General features: G+C 43.2%; 2 protein-coding genes across 2 annotated transcripts in view; both read right to left on the reverse strand.

The window, feature by feature from the left end:
* Window positions 1-3,911: 3,911 nt before the first annotated feature.
* tmem185 (transmembrane protein 185) lies at window positions 3,912-17,277 on the reverse strand. The gene is made up of 7 exons (XM_079490884.1): window positions 17,048-17,277; window positions 15,530-15,706; window positions 14,067-14,274; window positions 13,052-13,135; window positions 11,277-11,453; window positions 9,669-9,792; window positions 3,912-7,173 (listed from the first exon to the last, which is right to left on the reverse strand). The coding sequence occupies exons 1-7, from the start codon at window positions 17,083-17,085 to the stop codon at window positions 6,923-6,925; spliced, it is 1,059 nt and encodes a 352-aa protein (XP_079347010.1). The 5' UTR covers window positions 17,086-17,277; the 3' UTR covers window positions 3,912-6,922.
* A 4,259-nt stretch (window positions 17,278-21,536) lies between these two features.
* The window catches only part of LOC306913919 (uncharacterized protein), a 6,691-nt gene continuing 2,182 nt past the window's right edge, over window positions 21,537-26,045 (reverse strand). Inside the window, exons 3-7 of the mRNA XM_079490754.1 lie at window positions 25,277-25,357; window positions 24,014-24,219; window positions 23,624-23,670; window positions 22,750-22,828; window positions 21,537-21,662 (exon numbers count right to left, since the gene is read on the reverse strand). Of these exons, the coding sequence (XP_079346880.1) occupies window positions 22,758-22,828; window positions 23,624-23,670; window positions 24,014-24,219; window positions 25,277-25,357 (405 nt within the window). The 3' untranslated portion in view covers window positions 21,537-21,662; window positions 22,750-22,757. The remainder of the gene's footprint in view (window positions 21,663-22,749; window positions 22,829-23,623; window positions 23,671-24,013; window positions 24,220-25,276; window positions 25,358-26,045) is intronic.

A 26,045-nucleotide genomic window follows, 5' to 3' on the forward strand; every position in this document is an offset into this window, starting at 1 on the left:
ATCAGAATGATTGCCAGTAATGTTACTCTCACAGGACTGAAACGGCATGTCGCTAACAACAACATCTTTATCTTTAATATTTAATGAATGACAATGTGCACACATGTGCGTCAGGTTAAGGTTCCACCGAGATTTGAACTCGGATCACAGGATTCAGAGTCCTGAGTGCTAACCGTTACACCATGGAACCATGGTTGTGTTAAATCGGGTGTTGCCCCATCTTCTGGACAACTCTGGATTAAATTTAATAAAGGAATGTGCTTCTGTGTTTTTCATGAACATCAGAATGATTGCCAGTAATGTTACTCTCACAGGACTGGAACGGCATGTCTGTTACAACAACATCTTTAATGAATGACAGTGTGCACACATGTGCCTCAGGTTAAGGTTCCACCGAGATTTGAACTTGGATCGCAGGATTCAGAGTCCTGAGTGCTAACCGTTACACCATGGAACCCTGGTTCTGTTAAAGCGGGTGTTGCCCCATCTTCTGGACAACTCTGGATTTTATTTAATAAACAAAGGATGTGCTTCTGTGTTTTTCATGAACATCAGAATGATTGTCAGTAATGTTACTCTCACAGGACTGGAACGGCATGTCGCTTACAACAACATCTTTAATGAATGACAGTGTGCACACATGTGCCTCAGGTTAAGGTTACACTGAGATTTGAACTCTGATCGCAGGATTCAGAGTCCTGAGTGCTAACCGTTACACCATTGAACCATGGTTCTGTTAAATCGGGTGTTGCCCCATCTTCTGGACAACTCTGGATTTAATTTAATAAAGAAAGGATGTGCTTCTGTGTTTTTCATGAACATCAGAATGATTGCCAGTAATGTTACTCTCACAGGACTGGAACGGCATGTCAATTACAACAACATCTTTAATCTTTAATGGACGACAGTGTGCACGACATGTGCCTCAGGTTAAGGTTCCACTGAGATTTGAACTCGGATTGCAGGATACAGCGTCCTGAGTACTAACCAATACACCATGGAACCCTTGTTTCTGCTCAGATGGGTGTGTTCTCATCTTCTGGGCCACTTTGGTAAGCGACTGGAACAAATCGATCAATTGACTGAGACGTTACAAACTGTCATCTTGCAGGAACAGAAGGCCTTGTGGCTTATAACAACAGGAAATCAATGGAATCTGCACAAGACTGGGTACAGCAACGTTCTATATGTGCAGGATTGCAGATACCAGGGGCGGAGCTACCGGGGGAGGGGGGCGGGCCTCTTCGTGGCCCGCGCTCCTGACCGCAGAGAAATTATTTCTATAAAGAATGTAACACTTTTGCCAGACATGTTCCTCAGGTGAAGGTTCTGCCGAGACTTGAACTCGGATCTCTGGATTCAAAGTCCAAAGTGCTAACCATTGCACCACAGAACATCATTTAAACCAGAGTGAGGATGTGGTGTCTTTTTCGGGAAAACTCTGATGATGGAGAAGTAGCCAGAATAGAGCACCGAAGTCCTGACGTCACTGTCAGTAGAGGGCGTCAGTCCCCAGGTTTGTGTACTTTTTATTTGCATTGTAATCTCCATAGGGGGATTTTAGATCGCCTCATATAAGAACTGTGTTAAAAATAAACCGATCACCCCGGCCTTTTCACTCATATGGATATGAAGCATCGACTGAAGGTGGAAATGTACAAATATACCCAAAGAGTAACAAAATAAGCGTTATAAACGGGCCAAACAACTCAGAGACTACATTTCCGGGTAGGTGGGTGGCTGCATCTGCCCGTCGCACAACAGAAACTGAATGTTAATTACGTTTATTTTTATTTTATTGATATTTAATGTTTCGTGGTTAGTACGAGTCGAGTCACCACCAGCTGAGCTTACGTCAACGAGGAATCTCAGGAATGCAATGTGTTGACAGCTGGGCGTGACTTATATTAGCAGCGACATTGCCTTCATAATATAGTTTCAAGGCTTTTGCGGCCACATTAATTCCATTTTCTCCAGAAACTGGCTGTATCAAATATGAATGGACATCATTAACAACGCAAAGCCACTCCCCTGACAGAAAGGCCGGGGTGGTAGGTTTATTTTTCGTATATGAAGTGACCTAAAATCCCCCTATGGAGATTACAAGGCAAATAAAAAAATACATGAACCTGTGTATTGGCGCCCTCTACTGAAAGTGACGTCAGACTTCGGCGCTCTATATGTCAAAAACAAATTAATTTAATAAACAAAGGATGTGCTTCTGTGTTTTTCATTAACATCAGAATGATTGCCAGTAATGTTACTCTCAAAGGACTGGAACAGCATGTCGCTTACAACAACCTCTTTAATGAATGACAGTGTGCACACATGTGCCTCAGGTTAAGGTTCCACTGAGATTTGAACTCGGATTGCAGGATTCAGCGTCCTGAGTGCTAACCAATACACCATGAAACCCTTGTTTCTGCTCAGATGGGTGTGTTCTCATCTTCTGGGCCACTTTGATAAGCGATTGGAACAAATCGATCAATTGCCTGAGACGTTACAAACTGTCATATTGCAGGAACAGGTCATCTTGCAGGAACAGAAGGACTTGTGGCTTATAACAACATTGTTAATCAATGGGAATCTGCACAAGACTGGGCACAGCAACGTTCTATATGTGCAGGATTGCAGGTACAGTATTGCAGATTAACATCGTTAATCAATGGCAGTGTGCACACATGTGCCTCAGGTTAAGGTTCCACCGAGATTTGAACTTGGATTGCAGGATTCAGAGTCATGAGTGCTAACTGTTCCACCATGGAACCCTGATTCTGTTAAATTGGGTGTTGCCCCATCTTCTGGACAACTCGTTGACAATGTTTGAAAAAGCCCTCTTTCTGTAGCATGTTGTTCAGAAGACTTGTAGAATGCCACTTCCTGTTGGTGATGTCACTAAAGGGCCAGTTAATTATTGTTATGGAGGGGAGAATGACTTGTGTAATAGGGTTGAGTGCGATTGGGGGACAGAGCTATATAATGCTATTTTAATGATTAATCATCTATTTATTCAAAAACTAAACATGACCAGCAATAAACCACCGATTGTATATGTGAATGTCATAATCTATGGATTTTTGTACATTTGTAATAGTCATATCTCAAGTCCACTTTCATCGAAGGCCATTGGGGACAAATTGACAAAATCTACTGAAAGAAAGCAAGATAATTTCTGATATGAAGATAAAATCCATGTAATCTTTACACAAGGTTTCGTAGAATGACACAAATATTAGTACCCCCTAGTTTCCATGCCCCAACCATAGAGTTGGAAACGACATGTCCAGCAGGGGGAGTCGTTGACCAGGCTATATGTCACCACCACCCTGCACGCCTTCAGTCCGGGTGAACACAGCCAAACACCACAACGTCTAGTAGCCTATGCCCCATATTTCAACGTCCACGTAACGGTTGATATTTCGTGCATTTAACGCAGTGATAACATATGAATCCGCTGCTGAGTTCTTCTATAGGCCTATACGCGTTACAGGTTGCTGTTGAACAGTGGCGTGCACAGATAGACACTAGGGGGTGCTAGAGCACCCCCTGCCCTTTTGGCAATGTGCCATTTTGAAGAGAAAATCTTTTTCAAAAATAGCAGACCTACAAGCTCGTAGCGCGCCACTCGGTGGCGCGCTATGAGCTTGTAGATCTGCTATTTTTCAATAGCTAAAGCATAACATAATGCTAACACCAAAAGGGGTTCCCGCCCAAAATGGGTTAAGGCAACCGGCCGGTTCCACGCGCTGCACAAGGTGCCCTTTTTTAACTTGAGCACCTGCCCCTCTAAATGTCTGTGCACGCCACTGCTGTTGAAACAACCATAGGCCTACCTGATGAAGGTCGTTTAGACCGAAACGTTGTCACTCTGAATAAACCACTGCTCGATAAGTGAAGACAGTGTGCAGGACCTTTTTCTCCTCAATCTTTTTGTATTAAAACATCATATCCAGGCATGTATGGTACATGTTTATACAAACATTTGATATGCATTTTACTTTTACGCAGTGTTACCACAATTGCTGTCTAATAAAGTCAGAGACTTGGAATAGCATGCTGAGCCAGTTTGTCCTTTGTCCTCCATGACTCACGTGTTGCCTGCTTAAATGTTGACAAAGTAGAGACGGAACAACTCGGATATCATTCTTCCAATATGATTTATTGCATCTGTGTCCGTTGTCGTTGATACCACACCCTTGGGTCGAACATTGACAGGAATCTGGGCTAGCGTGACTAACTCCAATAGAATGGATGTGGCAGAAGAGTTAGCCCATTGCTTCACCCCCTGTACCTTTAATACAGCAAAACATAATGTACTCAGAAGTATATGACGGAATAAAAAGGATGCAATTGTGTTTACATACACCATATAATAAACAGCATGTAGCATTTCCACACATCTCTTTGTAGTATTGTCAAGCATCAAATGAAAAAATATAAACTAGGTGCATACTCATCTAAATAGATATGCACACAACAAAAAAGGTCTCTTTCCTATGGAAAGAATTTCAGCACTTAAACAATTGTGTAGAGACAGGTATTTATTACCTAGCATTTGAATAATCTATTGAATTTGAATGGCCTAAAGATTTTCCTTTCCCCACAGCACCATAATGTAACCATACACTGACACCACAACTGTGACTCCGCCCACAAACGGGGGAAGTTGTGATTTTCGCTCGCTCACTGCAATGCAATTTGCGGCATTTTCAAAACAATATTGAGCAGAGTAGCGATTATCGAACGTATTTGCAATGCCATACGTTGAAAGATCTGTTGCACGTGGACAAGGCACGCTACCTCCGCAAGTTAGATAGCATCGGCATAGATGTTTGTCCGTATGTGATTAAGGATTGGACCAAGTTGCATTGGCAGCCATAGAAAATTCCGGGGTAAATTCTTACCCCGGATGTGACGTTTTTGGGCGTTCCTGTCTAGCGTGGTGTCAGTGTATAGGAAGTTGTCTAAACCACCGGTTCCCAAACACTGGTTCCGGACCCATTTGTGGTGGGTCGCAGATTCAGAAGCATTTTTATGGGTCCCTAACATTTTGTTTTTAATCATTTCAAAAAAACATTCCTAAATAAGCAAAAACAAATTCATGAATAAAAAAAACAAATGCAATGATTTATCTCAGTAATTTCATTTAGAAATAAATGAAAAATCAAAGAAATGCCATAAATTAGAAAACAAATGGTTAAGAATAAGTAGTAGTGAATAGCCGCTCTAACAAGCTCACAACGTAGCTGCTATTTTCACTAGTTTGGGTCTCGGCAAACGTCAAATTTCTCGTTTGGGTCTCGAGCTAAAAGGTTTGGGAACCACTGGTCTAAACCAGTAACAGCAGTATACGTGCACACATTTCCACTGTACTGTGCTAAGCATCGCCCCATTCATAACCCTCTCCCTTACCCATAAGATGCATCTCATCCTCCACAACCATGTCATCCCTTACCCATACGATGTGGTCCTCTCTAAATTAACGGGTGGGACGCAACACTAGCACTGCCAGGGTTTAGGGGGTTAGATTGACAATGTGACCACTCATGCTAATAAAACAAAACATAACAAAAAGAAAAATCTATATATGGACAACCAGCCATTGTTTGGAAATGTGCTTTTCCCCCAAATTAGTTTGCTTCCTGGCCCGAGACAAATTTACTGGAAAACAGGTCCCTGAGATGTCATAAAATGGAAATGTATGTGTTGGCTTGAACAAAAACGGAAAGGATGTAGACCAAACTGCTGCAGTAATGACCAAAACAAAAGGAAAAACATTATGATGTACTTAAAACAATATTGGATAATTTGAATGTTGACGGTTACTTGAAGAAACCAGACAATGTGTGATCAGTTTTGGTTTGGGATGAGACCGTAGCCCCCTGGAAACTACAGAAGGCTCATTTGCACATGGGTCAATTAATAAACAGTTTTTCCTGTTGATTTCAGCAGACAAGATGTGGTTTGTCACCAATCACAGGCAAGTATTTAAAGTCAATGTTACATGTGTTGTGATTAACAACTTAAATGAAGCTGAATGATTGCAAATTGTTCAGATGCAATAAACCAAACAACCTTTTACCTGTAACAGAAAACCTCTATAATCTGTCAGTCTGCACTCTGGTCCCTATCTGGCCCAATTCTTGAATTATATACAATTATAAACACAGCCTGTCCTCTCCTGGGAAAGGCAAAGAAAGTGCCATTAGAGTTCTACTGTCAAATACCACTTGAGTAGTAACAACAGGTGTAAACTGATAAAAAAAAAACATCCAATTCGATGGTCCCCATCAGAAACCATGCCGAGTATCAAGAGAGGTCCCCAGAACCCAACAGAGGTCCTCCATCTCTTCAGGTCCACTCGTCAGCAAGGTGTGCGTAGATCCAGCTTCGTCTTTCAGCCTCCAAAATATCACAGAAGTCAGACATGACGCCATTCAGCTCAGTTTTTGCAAGGCTACTGATTAAATCGATAAGTTTGTTAAGCCACCGTAAAGGGCTCTGCCATTTTGCTCAGATATATTTCCCCCCCCCAGTCAAGCATTTCAAGAGTGTTCACTTTCCTGGAGAGCCCAAGAAGTCAACTACAAAATAGTCAAGAGAAACAAAATCCTTGCTTAATAACCACTTAAACCCTACATACGGAATTGAGCAGGGTTCCTCCGGGGGACCATGCGTGGGCCCACTCCTTTCTCTACGCTACACCAAACCTCGTCAGTGAAAATAGCCGATAATACAAGCTCGCAGTGCCATGCATTGCGAAATTGTAGATCGGCAATTTTCGCCTATTCTTGTCTTATTGTGACATGCCCAGGAATAGGCACACTAGGGTTCAAGTGGTTAAATCCCCTGGTATGTTGGCTATAATTATGAGCCCAAGTCAGTACAGTGTTCCCCTAAATGTCAGCTGCCAAACGGCGGATTAGTCGGGCATGTCGATGCACAGCTTCGGGGGCGGGACGAAGTACTTCCCGGGGCTCTGTGTGATCACCACTCCCGTCTTCTTGTGAAACATAGGGGCGACCTTTGGCGGCGGCTCGGGCACCGGCAGATCCTCCGCCGCCTCTGGGTCCTCGCTGCGCTGGAGGTCGTAGGACACGTTGCCGTACTCGCGCAGGAAGGGGAGGAGCTCCAAGAGAAAGTGGCAGAAGTCCTTGCGGATGCCGAACCACCCTGGTAGGAAAGGGAAAAGTCTTAGGAGGATTTCTATTACGGAGCTGGAACTCTGTTAGTAGTAAAACAATGGTGGAATGAGTTCATAGTACAGTGCGTGTGTGTGTGTGTGTGTGTGTTAGGGCATTAAGCAACTAGTCGACTAGTAAATCCACTAGTCGACCTTGTTGGTACTAGTTGACTTTTTTTTTTTTTTTTTTTTATTCCCGATTTTGTAGGCCTCAAGATCAGGTAGATTATAGTTATAGTCATTACTGTACAGTTTTTAAATGTACAAATATTTATTTAAAAAGAAGAAAAACGAGTAGTAAACTAGGCAATTAGTCAACTAGTAAAAATTACTATAAGTGAATGCCCTAGTGTGTGTGTGTGTATAAATAAAATAAGCATATATAAGTATATCTCCTATCTTTATCAATAGATAGGCGATATACTGTGAGGTTATAGTGTGTGAGAGATGGGTCGGTGTCACTTAGAATCCCAGATGACGAAAGTTTCCAGTGGGCAATTTTGTTTTGATAAGTGAACGATGGCTGAATCCCTTCCAGAGCTCTGTAGGATTAGAAGGAACTCTAATGCTTGCCCAGATGGAGCAGCCCATCACTCACTCACGGTGCTCCTCACGTCGTTCAACCCTGGCACAGCGTTTTTAGCTTCCAAACCAAGTGCAGAGCCTCCGCGACAGGTTTTGATAACTACAGTAGAGGGCGGTTGGGGCGCCATTCTGGACTAAAGTCCATCCCCGTTCTTTGGTAAATCAAAATTCACAACTTCATTAAGACATTTTATTGGCGATCACAGGTGTGTGTTACCGTTTATACTTTCTATCAAGAATAACCCATTTTGGGCGGGAACCCCTTTTGGTGTTTTAAACATTATGTTGTGATTTAGCTATTGAGAAATAGCAGATCTACAAGCTCATAGCGCTTACGAGCTTGTATGTCTGCTATTTTTGAAAAATCGTGAAAATATTTATTTCAGAAAACTGGAGATTTTTTTTAAATTTCGAGGTCAGGCCTAAATGGAATAATTATGAGGTAACATGAAGTAGGGGGTGGGGAGTAGCGTATGTCGCATTCACACCAGCATGCTATACTGTGGGTAAAACGAATCCTGCTGCGTATTGTCGGAAAGTGCGCTTCATTTGGCATGTGAAGGCTCACTCGAATCCTGAAGCGCACAAGAGCCGCATTCTACTTCCCCCAAAAACGGGCGTTTCACTTCGCTTTAACCCATTTTGGGCGGGAACCCCTTTTGGTGTTAGCATTATGTTTATGGTTTAGCTATTGAAAAATAGCAGATCTACAAGCTCATAGCGCGCCACCGAGTGGCGTGCTACGAGCTTGTAGGTCTGCTATTTTTGAAAAATCGAAGAACCACTGACATAGAAACATGGCTTTTTCAGAAAACTGTCAGGATGTAGAAGACATTTTTAGAATCTGATCTCAGGTCAGAATGGGTTAAAGCACAGCAGAGTGTGGATCACAGCAGGTGTGTATACAATCGCATTAAAAATAGGGGGATGAATGTGCCATTGTGGAATGGTAGGTTGGTATTTGGCACACGAGGAGAAAGGAGAAGGCATTATTACACAGCGTAAAGATGTCCCGTGGACAGACGTGGTCTAATGAAGAGATAGAAGCCCTTATTGCAATATGTCCAGACGATCATATTTATCAAATGCTGACGGTTACGCACACGAACGAATGAATGCAGTGTACAGGATATATAGCAAGAGAATAGTGATTGGGTTCCATCACACATTTTGCACAATGTTGCAATGTTCCCGCCCATTTTGGGCGGGAACCCCTTTTGGTGTTAGCATTATGTTATGCTTTAGCTATTGAAAAATAGCAGATCTACAAGCTCGGCGCGCTACGAGCTTGTAGGTCTGCTATTTTTGAAAAATCGAAGAACGACTGACATAGAAACATAGCTTTTTCAGAAAACTGTCAGGATGTAGAAGACATTTTTAGAATCTGATCTCAGGTCAAAATGGGTTAAACTAAAGAGTTTGCGCATGTAGTACAGACCTGGACCGGGAATCCTGATGGGCGGCTCCGCTGATCTGGAGTCAGATAAATGTGGTAGGCTATGTGTGTTGGTGTAGGCTACTGTAGACAGTAGGCCATATCTATATTTTATGTATGTAGGCTTTAGTAGCCTACAACAAGTTGGTAAGGTTGTAGCTATCTTGCGCACAAGATGTATCTTGCGCACGTGTGCGCACACACACACACACACACACACACACACGTGCGCACACACGTGCACACACACGTGCACACACACACGGCCAGTGTGAAGGCAAACAGAGCAAATTAAAAATGCAAGAATGATGCAACTTCTCCGCCCATTCACATGGAGTCTACCTTAGTGTAGGTGTGAATGCGACTTTAGTGTCTGGATTTATAGAATAAGCAGCAAGGCACATAATGACATAATCATGTATACGGATCCTTATTGAGAGAAAAAAAAGCAGGACAAATACTCACAGTGGTTCCCCCCTTTCTGTCCGAAGGTGGTCGCCATCAGTGTGAGCAGCGACAGCCAGAGAGGAACGAACACACACACGTAGCTCAGACTGTTGTGGCCGTCCAACTTGTGCACCAGAAGGATCTGCAAGAGAGATGAGTTTTAACCTCTTAAGTCTAATTTATACACCCGTATAGTGTTGTCACGCGGCAAATATAACCGATGAACAAGTTCACTACGGCCGCTGAGCTTGAATCAACGCCTTGCTTGTCCGTCCCGGAGCCGTTTAGCTGCGCACACAGCCATTTACATCCTGGTTTACGGCAGACAAATCTTGCCATTATCTCAGAATCTGTCCATGGTTTTGATCAGAACGCTGATGTTCTGTGCTAATTTCTGACTTCAGCAGGCATCTCGTTTGGAATGTAAACGCGTCTAAACCTTAGAGTATATATTAATAGAGACGGCACTACTCCCATCCACTTGCATTAAGTTGCTCAAAAGCACATGAGTGCATTCTGGGATGGATTGGGCCCAAACACATGAACGCGCTGCCGTTGACTATCATTGCACGCGTTCACGTATGAAACAGCGTGTGGAGCAAACAATATTTGTCCCACTCATTTTAATGGTCATGAGGCTTCATGTGAGCTTGTAGAACTGCTATTTTAGCCTATTTTGAACGTGTTATTTTATAGGGCATAGGAGTGGCAGCCATTGTGTGGGTCCACAAGTCAAAGCCTATTCATTTTTCCCAAAGATATTCATGACCATGAAAGATTTGATTCTGTGAAGAAAACCGCTAAAAAAGGGTATTTATTAAACATGCGTTTTCTAATTTATTCGATTTTTCTGTGATTTCGTGAAATCACTGGGGGGAAAAGAATCATTGAATGTTGTCTATAATTAATGACAATCTTAGCTTTATTGGGGAATGAATGTTTTTTTTATGCTTTGAAAAATAAAAACAAAATGTAGGAAACAAAACAAGAATGTGGGTCCTAAACCCAGTGTTCGGGACGCGAGTTTTTTATTCCTATGATGGGAGGGAATTTGGAGCGCTGTGATTGGTTGTCAGTGGAGTAGGAAGAGCTGGGCTGTGTTTTGGACCGCACACAAGTGTTTATGCCTACTAGTACTCTATGACTAGTACTAACCCTATCTCTAACTCTAACCTAAACATAACCGCAAGCAGGGGAGCAACGCACCCCTCACCAACCTTAATCCAAAAACTATTAACGTACCCCTCACCAACCTTAATCCAAAAACTATTAAAAAATCCGCGGTAGTAAAAGAGTGGGAAAACGAGCGCTCCTAAACCTGAGCTATCCTAGGAATAAAAAACTAGCGTTCGGGACATGGCCAAAATAGGGATGCCAGGTTGGAGAATCTGGTTAACCCATTTTGGGCGGGAACCCCTTTTGTAGCGCGCCACCGAGTGGCGCGCTACAAGCTTGTACTGTAGGTCTGCTATTTTAGAAAAATCGAAGAACGACTGACATAGAAACACAGCTTTTTCAGAAAACTGTCATTTTCAAACAGACATTTTTAGAATCTGATCTCAGGTCAAAATGGGTTAAAACTGCTGAGTGGTTCCGCCCACTACGGGAACAAGTTGGGACTTATACCTCAAAGGTGAGCAGCGGAACGACGATGGTCATCCAGCTGATGGCCATGGTGATGTGGGTGCGGCGCTGCTCGGCGATGATGTCGATGGAGCGGAGGAAGAGGACGGACCAGATGATGTAATAAAGCACCACCAGGCACAGGAAGGACATCAGGATCCACAGCGGGACGCACACCACCTGTGGAGAGACGCACGCCACACACACACACACACACACACACACACACACACACACACACACACACACACACACACACACACACACACACACACACACACACACACACACACACACACACACACACACACACACACACACACACACACACACACACACACACACACACACACACACACACACACACACACACACACACACACACACACACACACACACACACACACACACACAGACATGATATTAGAAAAGATTGCCCATGTTCAAAGATGTAGTCATTATTTAGCTCTGGTTAATACTTTTTTATATTAGAAATATGCAGATACAAAGTTTCTGTCCGACGTCCACGATATGTGACCAGATTTGACTGAGAGCCTGCCATTGTGCAACCTCTAGCTTTTTTTTAACTCATTTTTTTATCCAAAATGAGGAACGTCTATTCATGCATGTGCAACTCACAGAAACGTGTGATGCATTATATACAGTGTTGGGTGTACTATTATTATTATAAATAATGGCGTTATATAACGAGAATACTTTTTGGGTAACAGAGAAAACTAACGAGTGAGTTTGCATTTAGAGTAATCCGTTACCTAGTTAGTATTTACCTTTTCCAAAAACAATGGCGTTACTAGTTACATTTAAGACCTATAATTCCCTGTTTTCTCTGTTGCCACAAAGGAAAATGAATCCATTTGTGCCGTTTCCTGATTGAATGAGCTCTGTCAATGGAGACATGCAAGGCTGCTGCAAGCAGCAACACAGCCGCGGCCGCAGATGTTAAGACAAAAATCTGTGACCCATTATGCTTTGCAGTCTGTGGTGATTGCATGATTGCCATGTGCCGGATTCAATAGGTCACCACTTCTGGTGTGACACCACGACTCTTGTTTACACGTTCTGTTGTCAACTGAACTGGGGCGACTGTGGCTCAGGAGGTAGAGCAGGTCGTCCAATGATCCATGGGTCGGCGGTTCAAATCCCTGCTCCTCCTGTCTACATGTCTAAGTGTCCTTGGGCAAGACACTGAACCCCAAATTGCTCCTGATGTGCTGGTTGGTACCTTGCATGGCTTCCGCCGCAATCGGTGTATGAATGTGTGTGTGAATGGGTGAATGTAATGCACAATCTATGTAAAGCGCCTTGGATAAAGGCGCTATATAAATGCACCATTTACCATTTAACTGGTGTGCGGAATGACATGAGATTGAGAGAAGACGGATAGTTTATCCTTTAGTAATGCTGTGGAAGTATTCACACTATTGTTGGATTCATTGGGGAAAGGAGATCAACGTCAATGCAAATTGGTGAAGCATCAAGCAGCAGCACCCAATCGTCTGTAACTCAGAATAATCTAACGAGTTACTTTTCCCAGAAGGTAATCTCGTAACGTAACAGGATTATTTGTAATGACAGTAATCCAGTAACCTAACAAAGTTAGTTTAGAAAATAATGTTACCCAACACTGATTATATATGCATCACATTGCAATTTTGTCAACGGATTATACTTCAGGCTATATAGAACATATCCAGAGGGCAGGCGGGACACAAAATCAACAGCGATAGAGTGCGTGCGTGCGTGCGTGCGTGTCTCACCAGCCACGGCCAGTGGATGATCCTATCCAGCCTGAGAGCGATGAAGATGAACTGGAGAATATTCACAGAACACAGTACCTCCAGCTGAGAGAGAGAACCAACAAAAGCAGAGAGAGAGAGAGAGACATGGATTGTCAGTTAACCACATAAATATTCTATGCTTTTTTGCCACACCTTTATGAGAAATGAAAATTTCAATAAAAGTGTTATTATATAAAATAAAAAGATCTATCCATTGATGCCTGGTGCAACCTATACGTTGTACTACCTTTGATGCCGGCGCGCTCGCTGTGTCTCATCAGTTATTGCTATACATGTAGCAACATAAGTATTTAAAAAATAATGAATCAGAAGGTTTTCAGAAACCTTAGGTCAGGCCCTAGAAGGCATTCCCAGATTCGGCCTCAGGCATCAATGGGTTAAGTAAACTAGTACTTAGTTGACCACTGGTCAGTTCTGTACTTTGTCCCGTCTTTTTTCCCATGTACACTAAATCTCTTATGGCAAATCTACAAGATTGGCTGGGTGCTAGGGTTCAAATGACAGATCTTCATGCTCACATCATATTTTAGACATTTTGACCTTTCTGAGCTTATCTGAGCTTGTAGATCGGCTACCTTTTGCTGGACCACATCGTAAACAAGCATTTCATTACGCTTGTATGTGTATATCCCTGCGTTTATTTAAGTTATATTGAGTTTTGACCAAAATCTAATCAAATCATACTTTTCAACAGCCAAAGAATAAAATATGGCTCAAGTGGTTAGTTACTGCTAGAGCACGTTTATTTTTGAGCGGTGGCACACCGTCTCCAAAGGGCTTTGTGTGTGTTTATGTGTGTATGCATGTCTGAGTAGGACCTTTGCTTTAACCACTGCAGATCATTGGAGTTACATTCCGGTGCCGATTGAAGTCAGAGCGTGCGACACACACACGCGGAAGGAGGGGTCATTACAACCCCCCCGAAGCTGCCGCTCACTTCACATTATGGTGTGATTGTTATCGTTTCCTTTACCTCGAGTGAGCGGTCGTGTCTGAAGCCCCAGACGCAGGCTGCCACGGAGACGGGCGACACAAAGAACAGCGGCATGAAGACCAGCAGCCAGAAGTAGTTCCCCCTGGCCACGCGGTCACACACCAGCACCTCGAACATCAGCAGCAGCACGTGGAGACCCACCGCGATCAGCATGGCCTTGAACTCCACACACGTCTCGCCCTCAGCCCTGAATAGGGAAGACACGCGTACACAGTACAGTCGGTTTGATCTATATTATTATCAATAAATAGGCACAGTGGTGGAAAAAGTACTCACATGTTTAACTTAAGTAAAAGTATCGATACTGCAATGTTTAAGTAAGTAAAAAGGAATTCAAAATCGACTTGAGTAAAAGTGCAAAAGTATTGGCCTCAAAATGTACTTGAAAGTACCAAAAGTAGAATAAAGTACTCATTGTCCAGAATGTCCCATTTCAAGTTTTCAAATGTATACATATATCTTTTGAAAATAGCAGATCTAACACGCTCACAATGCGTCGATCGGCTATTTTCAAATGGTAAAAGTACAATATTTGCCTCTGAGATGTGGTGGAGTAGAAGTAAAAGGTATTGGAAATTGAAAATACTCAAGTACAAATACCTCAAAATTGTACTCAAGTACTGTACTTAAGTAAATTCACTTAGTTACTTTACACCACTGTAAATAGATATCTTATTTTTTTCTTCCCTTTTCTTACATATGGTAGTGGAATTAAAGACAGACTAGTAAACTGAGGACAGAGAAGGGGGATGACTTGCAACGCTGAGCACCGGTATGTCCAAGCGAACCATTGCACATGGATTGCGGACACGAAGAATGTGATGCTGCTCCTCAAAACATAAACTACATTATTTCTGAGGGGAAAAAATCGTCCGGTAAACAAAGAAGGAGTGCTACTTCAGAGAGGTTTCTCCCAACCCCTGGAAATGAATCCATTAGAAGGGTGGAGCGTTATTTAACAGCCTCTCTGTGATCTCATTGTCCCTTTCTCTCCGGACTGGCTACCTAAGAAGGGAAAGTCAAACTGTGGGGCTTTCATGAGTCCATTGATTCTGAAGCTTTGATGAATTGAACATGGTGGACCCTCTTGTAAACAAGTGTAATGCTTAATTGGGTCGTCCACTCACAGTTAACAGCCTTTGTATTGAGTTTGTGCTTGAAATGTACTGTAATTCTGCAAACTGTTAATAAATATTTCAATCAATCAAATCAAAAGAATTTGCTTCAGGCTAAAAACGGCCATCATCACAAATGTGATGAGTCATCATTTAGAAAAGTGGCAATGGCCGTTCTCCAGTAAAATAAATAAATAGCAAGTCCAACAAACATTTCAATCTCATTGGACACGATGAGATATTCAACTAAAAGATTCAAGCACGTTCGCAAACTCTACCAAGACAACATAATCCAAACATCCGATGTCATGGAGACTATAACAGTACCTGTACTGGGGGTTGTGTGCCCAGACTCCTGTGCCCACTGAAGCCCCTATGATGACCAGTAGCTTCCAGAGCCAAATGGGAGTGAACACTGCCCAGTAACTCCACTGGATGACTCCATCCAAGCGCAAGGACAGCAGCACGGAGAACAGCAACAGGCATGAGTAGATCAGGAACTTGCTGTTGCGTGGGATGGGGGGTTGGTGGGGAGGCAGAGAGAGGGGGAGGGGACGGGGAGGTTGAATTTTCAGTGCACAAAATACAGCAATAATAATCCCCGGCCTAAACAGTTTCAGCACAGTAAACCAAATAACATTAAGCTGTGCGAGATGGAGATATTCCAGAAGAATGGCTTGGTTTATCTCTACAGAGTAGATTGAGTATGTCAATCGATGGATGAGAGCTAGGGACAAAGTGATGAAAAGAAAACACAGCAAGGAGAGCATATTCATACACATTATGAATTAATTAATGTAGCATCTAAGGTGTCAGCGAGATGACATTGAGATGGGTTTAGTGCTGATCAACCCATGGTGATGTGGACTGGAGGGACAGCTTGTGCATAATGGTAGTGAGTGATACAATACAATGTATTACAAAGAAATAAATCATGGCTATTAAACACATTTTTTGTTTTGTTTGCCCTTTCTTCCTTTAAATTAGGGCTGTGGGTTGATATGGACAAAATCAAATTGCTCATGATATTCATTTGTGACCAAATACCTCAATATAAATATTGTGACAATATCTTCCTTTTTTTTGGTCAAAAGAATAGGGCTTAAGTGATTAAAAGCAGGAAGACATCACTTATTGATATAATAAGTACACAGCCTTGAACTGAATGTTTATCATACCGCATGTAAGATAACACAGAGCACAAACTGAATTAGCATCACCACCAGAAATATATGTGATTAATTGACTCGGTTTGATTCAACGACGTAACATGACAGGTTATCATTCATGTCGTGCATTTGCGGGCCTTGTTTGGTTACAATGTTTGTAGACATTGATGTAAAACAGATCCATTTATGATGAGGTAAGATTAAGGAAGATCCTAACCGTATATTTTCCACATACAAATAAGAACTTTTTAAGAATGCACGTGATTAATTCACAAAATGTCAAAACAATCTCATTTCTAGCTCACCAGAGCTATGCCATTCCCAGATTGGGGACATTGAGGCTTGTAAGACATTATTTACACGGTTGAAACAATGAGAGCACGACAGGAAAAGCAGTGGCGTGCAGTCGTGCGAGGCTAGTTTGCAAACAGTTCAAACACAGGCTAGCGTTAGCACTGGGTTAGCCTGGCCTACTCAGGTAACAGTTAGCACAAGTTGCTTCCCAGCATCTAACGCCTTTTATCAACCTCACAAATCAATTTAGTTACACGACCAATTGACATGTTTGTAATTAGCTACCATGATATACAACGTGCCCAACTGTGTGTGGACTAAAACAAACTAGCACGCGAGCTAACCTGCTAGCAATGCTAAGTGGTGGGATGTTTTTGGTTACCTGGGGTTGAAATCTTGGAACAGTCCTCTTAAATTCATGGTGAAAACAACGCGGTGTGTCTCGGCGGAGCGTCGGTTCACATTCTACACGTGTGTGTTATTGTTAGATCCATATTTCAGCTGTTTTGTTGTCTTGTGGTGCGCTGTGCTTTCCAGACAGAGGTCGCACCGCACAGCAGTCTGTGTTTGTTTTGCTTTCGCACTCAGTGTGTGTTGGCTAAAAGCTAACGAAACCACGCCCCGCAGTCTGACGTCGTTGCGATACTCTCGTAGATTTATAATATTTATTTAAGCGTAATAATATAGTAGTAGTAGTAATAATAATAATAATAATAATAATAATAATAATAATAATTTAATGCAGTTAACTATGAAATGTAGCATTTCCCGTGTGTGTGTGTGTGTGTGTGTGTGTGTGTGTGTGTGTGTGTGTGTGTGTGTGTGTGTTGGTCACGTCACCCAAGGCCATTAATGGTCAGCTCAACCGTCTGGCCACCTAGGCTGCTGAGCCAGCCTGACGGTGTGCCGCGGGTTCGACTCCCGATTGCGTGTCTTAATAAAAGGCAGAAAAGGCCAAAAAAAAATATCTTTTAAATAATAATCGTGACATCACGTGACATCAGCCCCCATATATGGTGCCCAGCCAGGTCATTGTGACATCATCAGGGATGGAGGGATGGATCATAGACGCCCTTTCCGGTGTGGGTACCAGATCTTCTGTAAACTGCTGAGAGTACCTCTGTGCAGTAAACTGCTGTTTTGGACCGTGGAGCGTTGTTCAATAAAGTTTGGACACGTGATGACGTCGAACTTCTTGCAGCCGAGAAGATCTGGTACCCACAGAAATTGGGCTCCCGGACAGCCAAACCATGACGACTGTGGCTTCCTCTCCTTTCGCACTAAGAGGTGGCACCGTTCGCATTGCTCTGATCGTCTTCCGTTCATCCGTTCTTTTGACGCCAACACCATCATCACTAACCCTGAGCCTAACGCCAACCTGGCTGGTCCTCCTGGCGAACGAGAACGACCGCGTCACTAACCCCGACTTGGTCCTCCTGGTGAACGAGACCAACCCTGTCACTAATCCTGCCCCAACATGGTCCTGGTGAAAGAGAACAGGACGTGGGAGGAGGCCTTGGAGCACTGCAGGGACATCGGCGTCGACTCCAGCCAACCTGATCATCATTACAGCGACCACCAGTATGACCTGGTGAGCCTGCGGTCCGAGGACGACCACCGCTACGCCAGGGACAGGATCCAGGAGGCCATGACCAATTTGAAGATTCGGGTTGAGATGTCACATTGTAGTTGTTGCCTCATTCGTACAGGTCAATGGCGCCTTTTATTAGCAGTGCGGAAGCTCAGAAGAATATTGGCCTTGTTCCGAATAAAGATTATGTTGCTTTATTGCTGTGTAATATTCACGCTCTGTGTGAATGTACTCGTGGCATGTGTAAAGATTTTAACCCAAAGCCTAACACTAACCTTGGCAATAAAAATGTATGAATCTAAAACAACATCACATTTATCATATAGGAAGAGGTCAGCATATAACATAAGCTTGGAAAATAGCGACAAGGTTTTGACTAAACCTAAGCTGAGTCCTAATTAAATAAAAGTAACACACAACATGTTTGACCTCCTTTGCTTTCCATGTTGTGGTGTTCCAGGTGTGGACAGGTCTGCGTTTCCTGGCGGGCGACAAGGACTGTCTAAAGAGGACGAGACGCGAAGACGGGCGACGCCATGTTGCTCCATGGTAGGAAAGAAACATGCGCAATGGGCTATATGCAGCCAACACTTCCGCGTTCAGCTTCCTTGGTCTCAACTGCGCATGTTTCTTTCCTTCCATGGAGCAACATGGCGTCGCCCGTACGGTCTACGGTGGCCTTCGCGTCTCGTCCTCTTTAGACAGTCCTGGCGGGCGAGTGGCTCTGGGTGGGGGCGGCACTGTGGAACCCTACCCAATAGACCACACCACCCAGTGGCAGATCAGGGACTGCATGGAGAGAAGGAACTTCCTCTGCACTGAGGTCTAGTAGCCACGCAGCATTTGAACTTCATTTACAGCAGTGGTTCCCAAACTTTTTCACGTCAAGGACCCCCAAATTGACACTAATTATCCTGAGGACCCCCCATTTGAAAAGATATGCCAGGGACCCCCCATAACAGAAGGTTTTTACGGCTCTAGCAGTGATTCTCAACCACTTTCATTTCAAGGGTCCCCGTATTGACCTGAATTAGGCTATGGCCCCCCATTTAATGGCATTCCTATCTCTGCGACACCAATTTATATCGTAAAATCAATGTTAATTTAACTCTGAGAGTGTACAAACGGAACGGGTCCATTTGGTTCCGTTTGTACACACTCAGAGTTACAGACCCATAAGGGTCCATTTGGTTCCTAACTATCATTTAGCTGGGGACCCCCTGGAACTCCCTCAAGTACCCCTAGTATACAGTACAGTATATAAAGAACATGAGTACTATGCAGATGTTATTTAGAAGTACTGTAGAGATATGCCGTTTGCTTGACCACAAATTCTACTAATGTTATTTAGATAGCATATTGTTTAGAATGTGGTTCTCAAACATATTCATGTCAAGGACCCGCAAATTGACACTTCTGTTCCAGTAAGTGAAGATTTTGGTTGAATGGTTAGATTTAGCACAGAATTCTACAACTGTTAAGTTTGATGTTCACTTTGTATTGTTTATTTTGTGATGCCCTGTCTTAGTGACTTTGAAACGTCTTGTTGAAATTTGTTATACAAATAAACTTGCCATGCCTAGGGTTCATGCCATTTACTGACTCTGATCTCACACTAAATGCCAAAATAGTAAATTGAATAAGGCTAGTATAATTTTATAAATTCATACTTCATTGCGGATGAAGAATAAATATTCTGATATTATTGCCAAAGGTTTTCCCGAGATCAAATTGTAAAATGTTTTATTTCCCACAGCAGAGAGCTTCAAGTGATAAAGATGTGGACAATGTTCTTATGTGACTATAAGGATGTCCTGGCTTTATGCCAAGGAAAGCTCTAACAATGGTTTTAGCCATCGTCACACAGAGCAACCAAAACAATGTAACTGGACCTGGCTGAAAAAAAACACGTCTGGAAGTGGAAGTGGACTGGAAAGAACTTACGCCAGGGCTCCACCGGACGCGTTGCGTCTCCGTCGCGTGTGTCAAAAACCGCACCGGTTACGCCAGGGCTCCACCGGACGCGTTGCGTTGCGTCTGCGTCGCGTCAAAAAACGCACCGGTTCAATTTTAATGCACGCGTCGCATCTCCGTCAACGCGGGCAGTGGAGCCACCCTTCATTGATTAAAAAGGGAACATTCCCTGACGGTGACGGAGACGCGACGCTGACGCGCCCGGCCGTTAAATTTGAATGCACGCGTCACACAACGCAACGCAACGCGGGCAGTGGAGCCACCCTTCATTGATTAAAAAGGGAACATTCCCTGGCGGTGACGGAGACGCGACGCTGACGCGCCCGGTGGAGCCCTGGTGTTAGGGCTCCGGTATTGAAGTGTATATCTACGGTATTCTACGTCTGAGCATAGACATGGTAACGCCCCGCCTGCCTCTGATTGGCCTACCGACACTGCCCGTCTTGTCCCCATGGTCTCGCCAGACTGTCCTCCGAGACGCGAGGTTACTCCGTGGTGGAAAATACTAATAAGAGAGAGAATGGCAGCATGGCAAGCGCGACAGTAACTTTGTAGAAGAGGCAAAGTAATATTGTTTATGCCGTTTGCTTTGATTGAATGATTGATTGAACACGTACGTTGTATGATTTGATTTGGGTGTGTTCTAAATTAAAGTGTTAGTGTTGATTATCATGTATTAATCTAATTATAGTAAACTAACTAACTATTATACAAAAAAAGATCATTGGAAAAGAGACCTTTTTACAGTAGGCCTACAATAATGTTTCAAGTTTACACATGTATACAAATAATTTAAAAGCCATAAACAATATTAGTTTGCCTCTTCTACAAAAATAAAAGTTACTGTCGCACGTGCCAAGCTGTCATTCTCTTGTATTATATCGTACTTGTATTATTTATTTATTTCCCACCAAGGAGTAACCTCGCGGCAGACTATCCAGCATGTAGCTATCCACCTCGGAGGAAACCCCTATAGCTTTGTTCCCACTTTAAGCAGTGTCACTACTTCCCTGGGAAAGCGAACAAGAGTCAATTGTGACAATGATTTACGTATCATGTTAAACCAGATAGTATACTGACAACCTCTCTCCTAATATAGTATAGTATAAATAGTCTGTGTCTCCAATTAACGTTTAAGGTCTGAATTGAACACAATTTTGCTGTTAATGTTGCTGTTTCAATTGCAATGTTGAAATGAGTCACTAATTTGTGCAGGACGTCATGTTCACCTTATCTGTAATGCTCCATACTGTGCTTTTTTAGAATAAAAATACATACATTGATTATACTTGCATATTCCCTTTATTACCGGTTTTCAGTTTTGAAGTGTTGTTCTTTTTTGTTTTTGCCCCCCTCTGGGGGTCCGCAGGGGTCAGCGTATTTCCTCCCTAAAATGTCATTCCTGGATACCCCACTGATCAACACTCTGGACCTGCAACACAGTGAAAATGTTACATCCATTAGTTTAAAACAAGATCTGTAATTATTGTGGCATGCCCATATATTAACCTAATCTCAACCGATTTTCACGCGGTTTGGTTTGTTACAAATGTGTCAAAACACATTGGGTTTTCATACCAAAACCCCTCATCTTACACAGATAGAACAGCAATGGTTATAAAATGTAGTGCTGCACGATTCTTGCTCAAATGTGAATCTCAATTAGCCCTTTGCTAAATCCCACCCATTGTCCAATGCCAATCCAAATAGTTTAGCAACTGTTGCTATGCAAGTCAAGCTTTCACCACCTCATAGCTGCCAATGTTATTTTGCATGGCTGTGTTGTTGAACATTTACACAATCGGGAAAGTTACACGACTGAGTACTGACCCAGGTGATGCCGTGTAGTAGCCCCCAGCCAAGACCCAGCCCACAACAGCCCTGCCAATCGGGTTTCAGCCCTAGTGGCACGGTAGGTTGCGCGTTGGTCTGGCGAGTGGGAGCCCCGGGTTCAATCCCTGCTTCCGCGCAATGCTACAATCTGGCGTAGTCGGCAGAACGTGGAGCGTGATATCCTCGCGTGAGGGACGTCATGTGACTTTTTGATGGTCCAAAGGTACAGTATGACAGGAGTATGTTGGCAGCCCTACTGTATGTTTATATTTTCAAATGGACACCCCTGTACCAGAGGCGTATCTACAATAAGGCGAGGGCAGGCGTCCGCCTGTCCAAATCCATTTCTGGCCTGGCCAAAATCCATACAATGAGAAAAAAAGACGACAAAAACAAGACCTGAGAACTATTAATGGAAAGCTGATTGGCCGTTGCGGTAGAGCACGACCCTCAATCACCCATTGGAATGTAAATGCATGCCTTTCAGCCTTTGTATCCTACTCGTCTGGCAGGTATATCTCTTTGAAAACCTTTAGTGCTACGATTGTGCGCAGGGAGACGACAATTAACACTTATCTTGCCTGCCCAAAACGTAATTCCTGGATGCGCCACTGCCCTGTACTACATGTCAAAAGCGCTACATTGAACAGTAGGAACGTAAGGTCAGCAGATGCCAGTGAACTGACCTGGGCTTTTATTGTTGGAAGGTGACGGTCAACCCTGACGCAGTCTTCACCACCACTCTCTCGCCTAGTAGTCTGTCTCCTAGCGTTTCAGAGAGATTGAACAACAACAACAACAACCATTACCACCTATATTTCACTCAGAGAGAGCAGCACATTGTTCATATAGTTATATTTGGTGGAAAGCCACACAAAATCTGCCACACGGCTGGTAAAGATAATGAGAAAAACATTCAGAATGTTGGACAATCAAACCAATTACATTAAATGAACGGTTTTGAGATTACAAAAAAAATGCTATAGTGTGTTTGTTCAAAGACAAGAGTCTCCCTGTCTCTCCAGCAGAAAATACAGGTTAGGATACCAATTAAATCCATAAAGATAACTCAAACAAGTGAAATTGGAAATTATATAAAACAAAAATAATGAAAAAAGCAGGCAAAATTGGAACTTCTACAAAATGGAAGCAAATGAATTATCTTTGTGTTTCTCTCTGACCCAAATCCAATTGGAATGGTATCCCAACATTAAATAAAGTATTGGAGACACTCATTATAGCAATATAGAGCTTTAACTTTTTTTTAAAATACTGTATTGTGCTGATTATAAGACGACCCCCATTTTTCAAGACTCATTTGGGGGAAAAGAACATTGAATGTCCCAGATTATAATACAACCCTGTTTTTTAGGATATTTCCATTGGAAAAAAAACGTAGTCTTATATTCAGCACAATATGGTATATATTTGTCAAAAGAAAAATAAAATAAATCGTTTACTTAAACGTTTACTCCTATTTACTTAAACGTTATTACTGTATGTGGTTACACACTAACACTAACAAATATAGCAGTACTAAATGAATAAAAACGTCCTTACCTTGTCTCACCTTTGCCCTCCTCCTCTTCACCTCTCGGTGACCCAGACTGTAATGACATTTTGATTAATTGTCACAGAAATGATGATTGATGATTAAACGATTTAATTATGTTGTTGTTTTTTGCATTGAACACAAATACAATGTAATTTACATTTCTGTTTGGCTTCGTAAACGACAATTCCACAAATTAATGACTGACATATTTTAATGTTATACTTTCAAAATGTTTAGAACAATGACACAGCCCATCTACAAGCTATTTTTTGAAAATGTTTGAAAATGGGTGAACATTTTTCAGCATGGAAAACGATTATGACGGCAAAATAATAGCGATTATCTCAAATAATGAAAGCGATTAGGTTGTTATGTAATAATTGTGGCAGGCCTACTGGTGATAGATTATTCTGGTGGACAGCGTGGAGTTCCTCCCGGATGGGGGGCTACACCAGACGGTCCGTCCCACCACTGCCCTCCTGCTGGCTGGGGGCCCAAAAAAGACGTCCCTCTGTCCCACCACTGCCTCCCTCCTGGCACGGGGCTCGAGACAGATGGCTCTCTGCCCCACCTCTGCCCTCGTCCTGTCCTCCTCGACCTCCTATTGAGAGACGACACCCCACCAAACCATCTCAGTACAACTAGGGCCATTACAACACATCACTTTGTGACGTGTTCATCGATGCATCCTCCTCTGTGGGAGGGATTACGACCCAAGGAAAGGACGCCAAGTGAAGGAAACAAGGATTTAATTCACGAACGTACGAATGTGATGCGCCCCATTAGTCCAAGTGGATATTTGTCATGTCGTGAAATTCCCACAACCCCATTATGTTGTTGGGCAGAGTGCCGCAGGGCTCTATACTAGGGCCTTGATCATCTATTTTCTGCAAAAGTCTTCCCCAAAAGGTGTTTATGAGATATCACGTTCACGAGGTTGGGAGTACGGGGCAGACTACCTGGAAGCATACCGGCTCCGACCATGGCTGCCGCCAGCATTAAAGAAATCAATCCATTTCCTTTTCATAAGCTATTATCGTCAGCCTCTTAGGGCAGCCTAAAATGATACACTATACAGTATGTAATGTCTCATTGTGATGATCGAAATAAACTCATCTTATTTACTTTTTCTTTTGTAAATGTTTTATCCCACAATTTTGTAACCCATTCTTTTCACCCAGTGTCAATTATGTAATGTAATCCTGGGCGCTACACTTCCTCTGCCAACCTGGGGGGGGCAGCGGACTGACCTCATGCCTCCTTCTATGCATGAGGAGTCCAAGCTGCTTCTTTTCACCGACAGGGGAGAGTTTCCCCGGGCCGGAGGTAGCGCGTGGAAGGAACACGTTATTCCGACCAGTTCCTTTCCCCTCCATCGGGCGCCCCGGCTAGCCAGGGGGAGGTAGTTTAGAGACCAGGATTACGGCATGTTTTTGTGAGGGTACCTATCCTAGGAGACACGGGGAGAACATGCAAACTCCACACAGAAAGGCCCTTTCGCCAACCCCGCCTCGGGTATGGGCACTGATGATGCGGAGGAGGGAACACGCCCCCAGCGGGAATCGAACCCAGGACCTTCTAGCTGTGAGGCGACAGCACTACCGACTGTGCCGACTATTTACTAACTAAATCCAATAATATTTCAAGTATATCCTCACCAGGAACCTTTGCAGAAGACAGGCGTTCTTTTCTGCCATCAACCTCATCAGCTGGTCCTTGGCACTCAGGGCTGCTCGGGGCTGTCAAAACACACACACACACACACACACACACACACACACACACACACACACACACACACACACACACACACACACACACACACACACACACACACACACACACACACACACACACACACACACACACACACACACACACACACACACACACACACACACACACACACACACACACACACACACAAAACTATACCTCTCAAAAAGGAAACCTAATAAACGGAAGCCTAATCTATACACCATAGTATCGCCACACATTAGCTTGAAGATCTGTTCTTTTTGGCAAGCGAAACCAGCATGCCATGGAGTATGACTACCAACCTGGCATCCCTATGTTGGGCATGTAATAATAGGCAAAAAAAAAACTTTCAAACATTTTGAAAAATAGTTTTATTATAATTATTTGTCATATGACTAAGACCGTATCGATAGGGCTTAAGTGGTTAGTGCCAAAGTCTTGGCGTCACTCGCTCATCCCCTGGTTCGTGGAGGTTTTTCTCTACAGAGAATAGCAGTGGGTCATCTTAAAATCGTCTCATATAAGAATTGTGGTCCAAAAATAAACAAACTGTCTCTGCGATATTGTCGGGGGGGGGGGGTGTCTCTATATCGTTTACGACAGCCAGTCACTCATATTTGATATAGTCTGTTTCTAGCGAAAATGTAACTAATTTGGCAGCAGTAACAG

The sequence above is a fragment of the Electrona antarctica genome (genome assembly GCF_951216825.1).
Source record: "Electrona antarctica genome assembly, chromosome: 21".
In the NCBI taxonomy this organism is placed as follows: domain Eukaryota; kingdom Metazoa; phylum Chordata; class Actinopteri; order Myctophiformes; family Myctophidae; genus Electrona; species Electrona antarctica.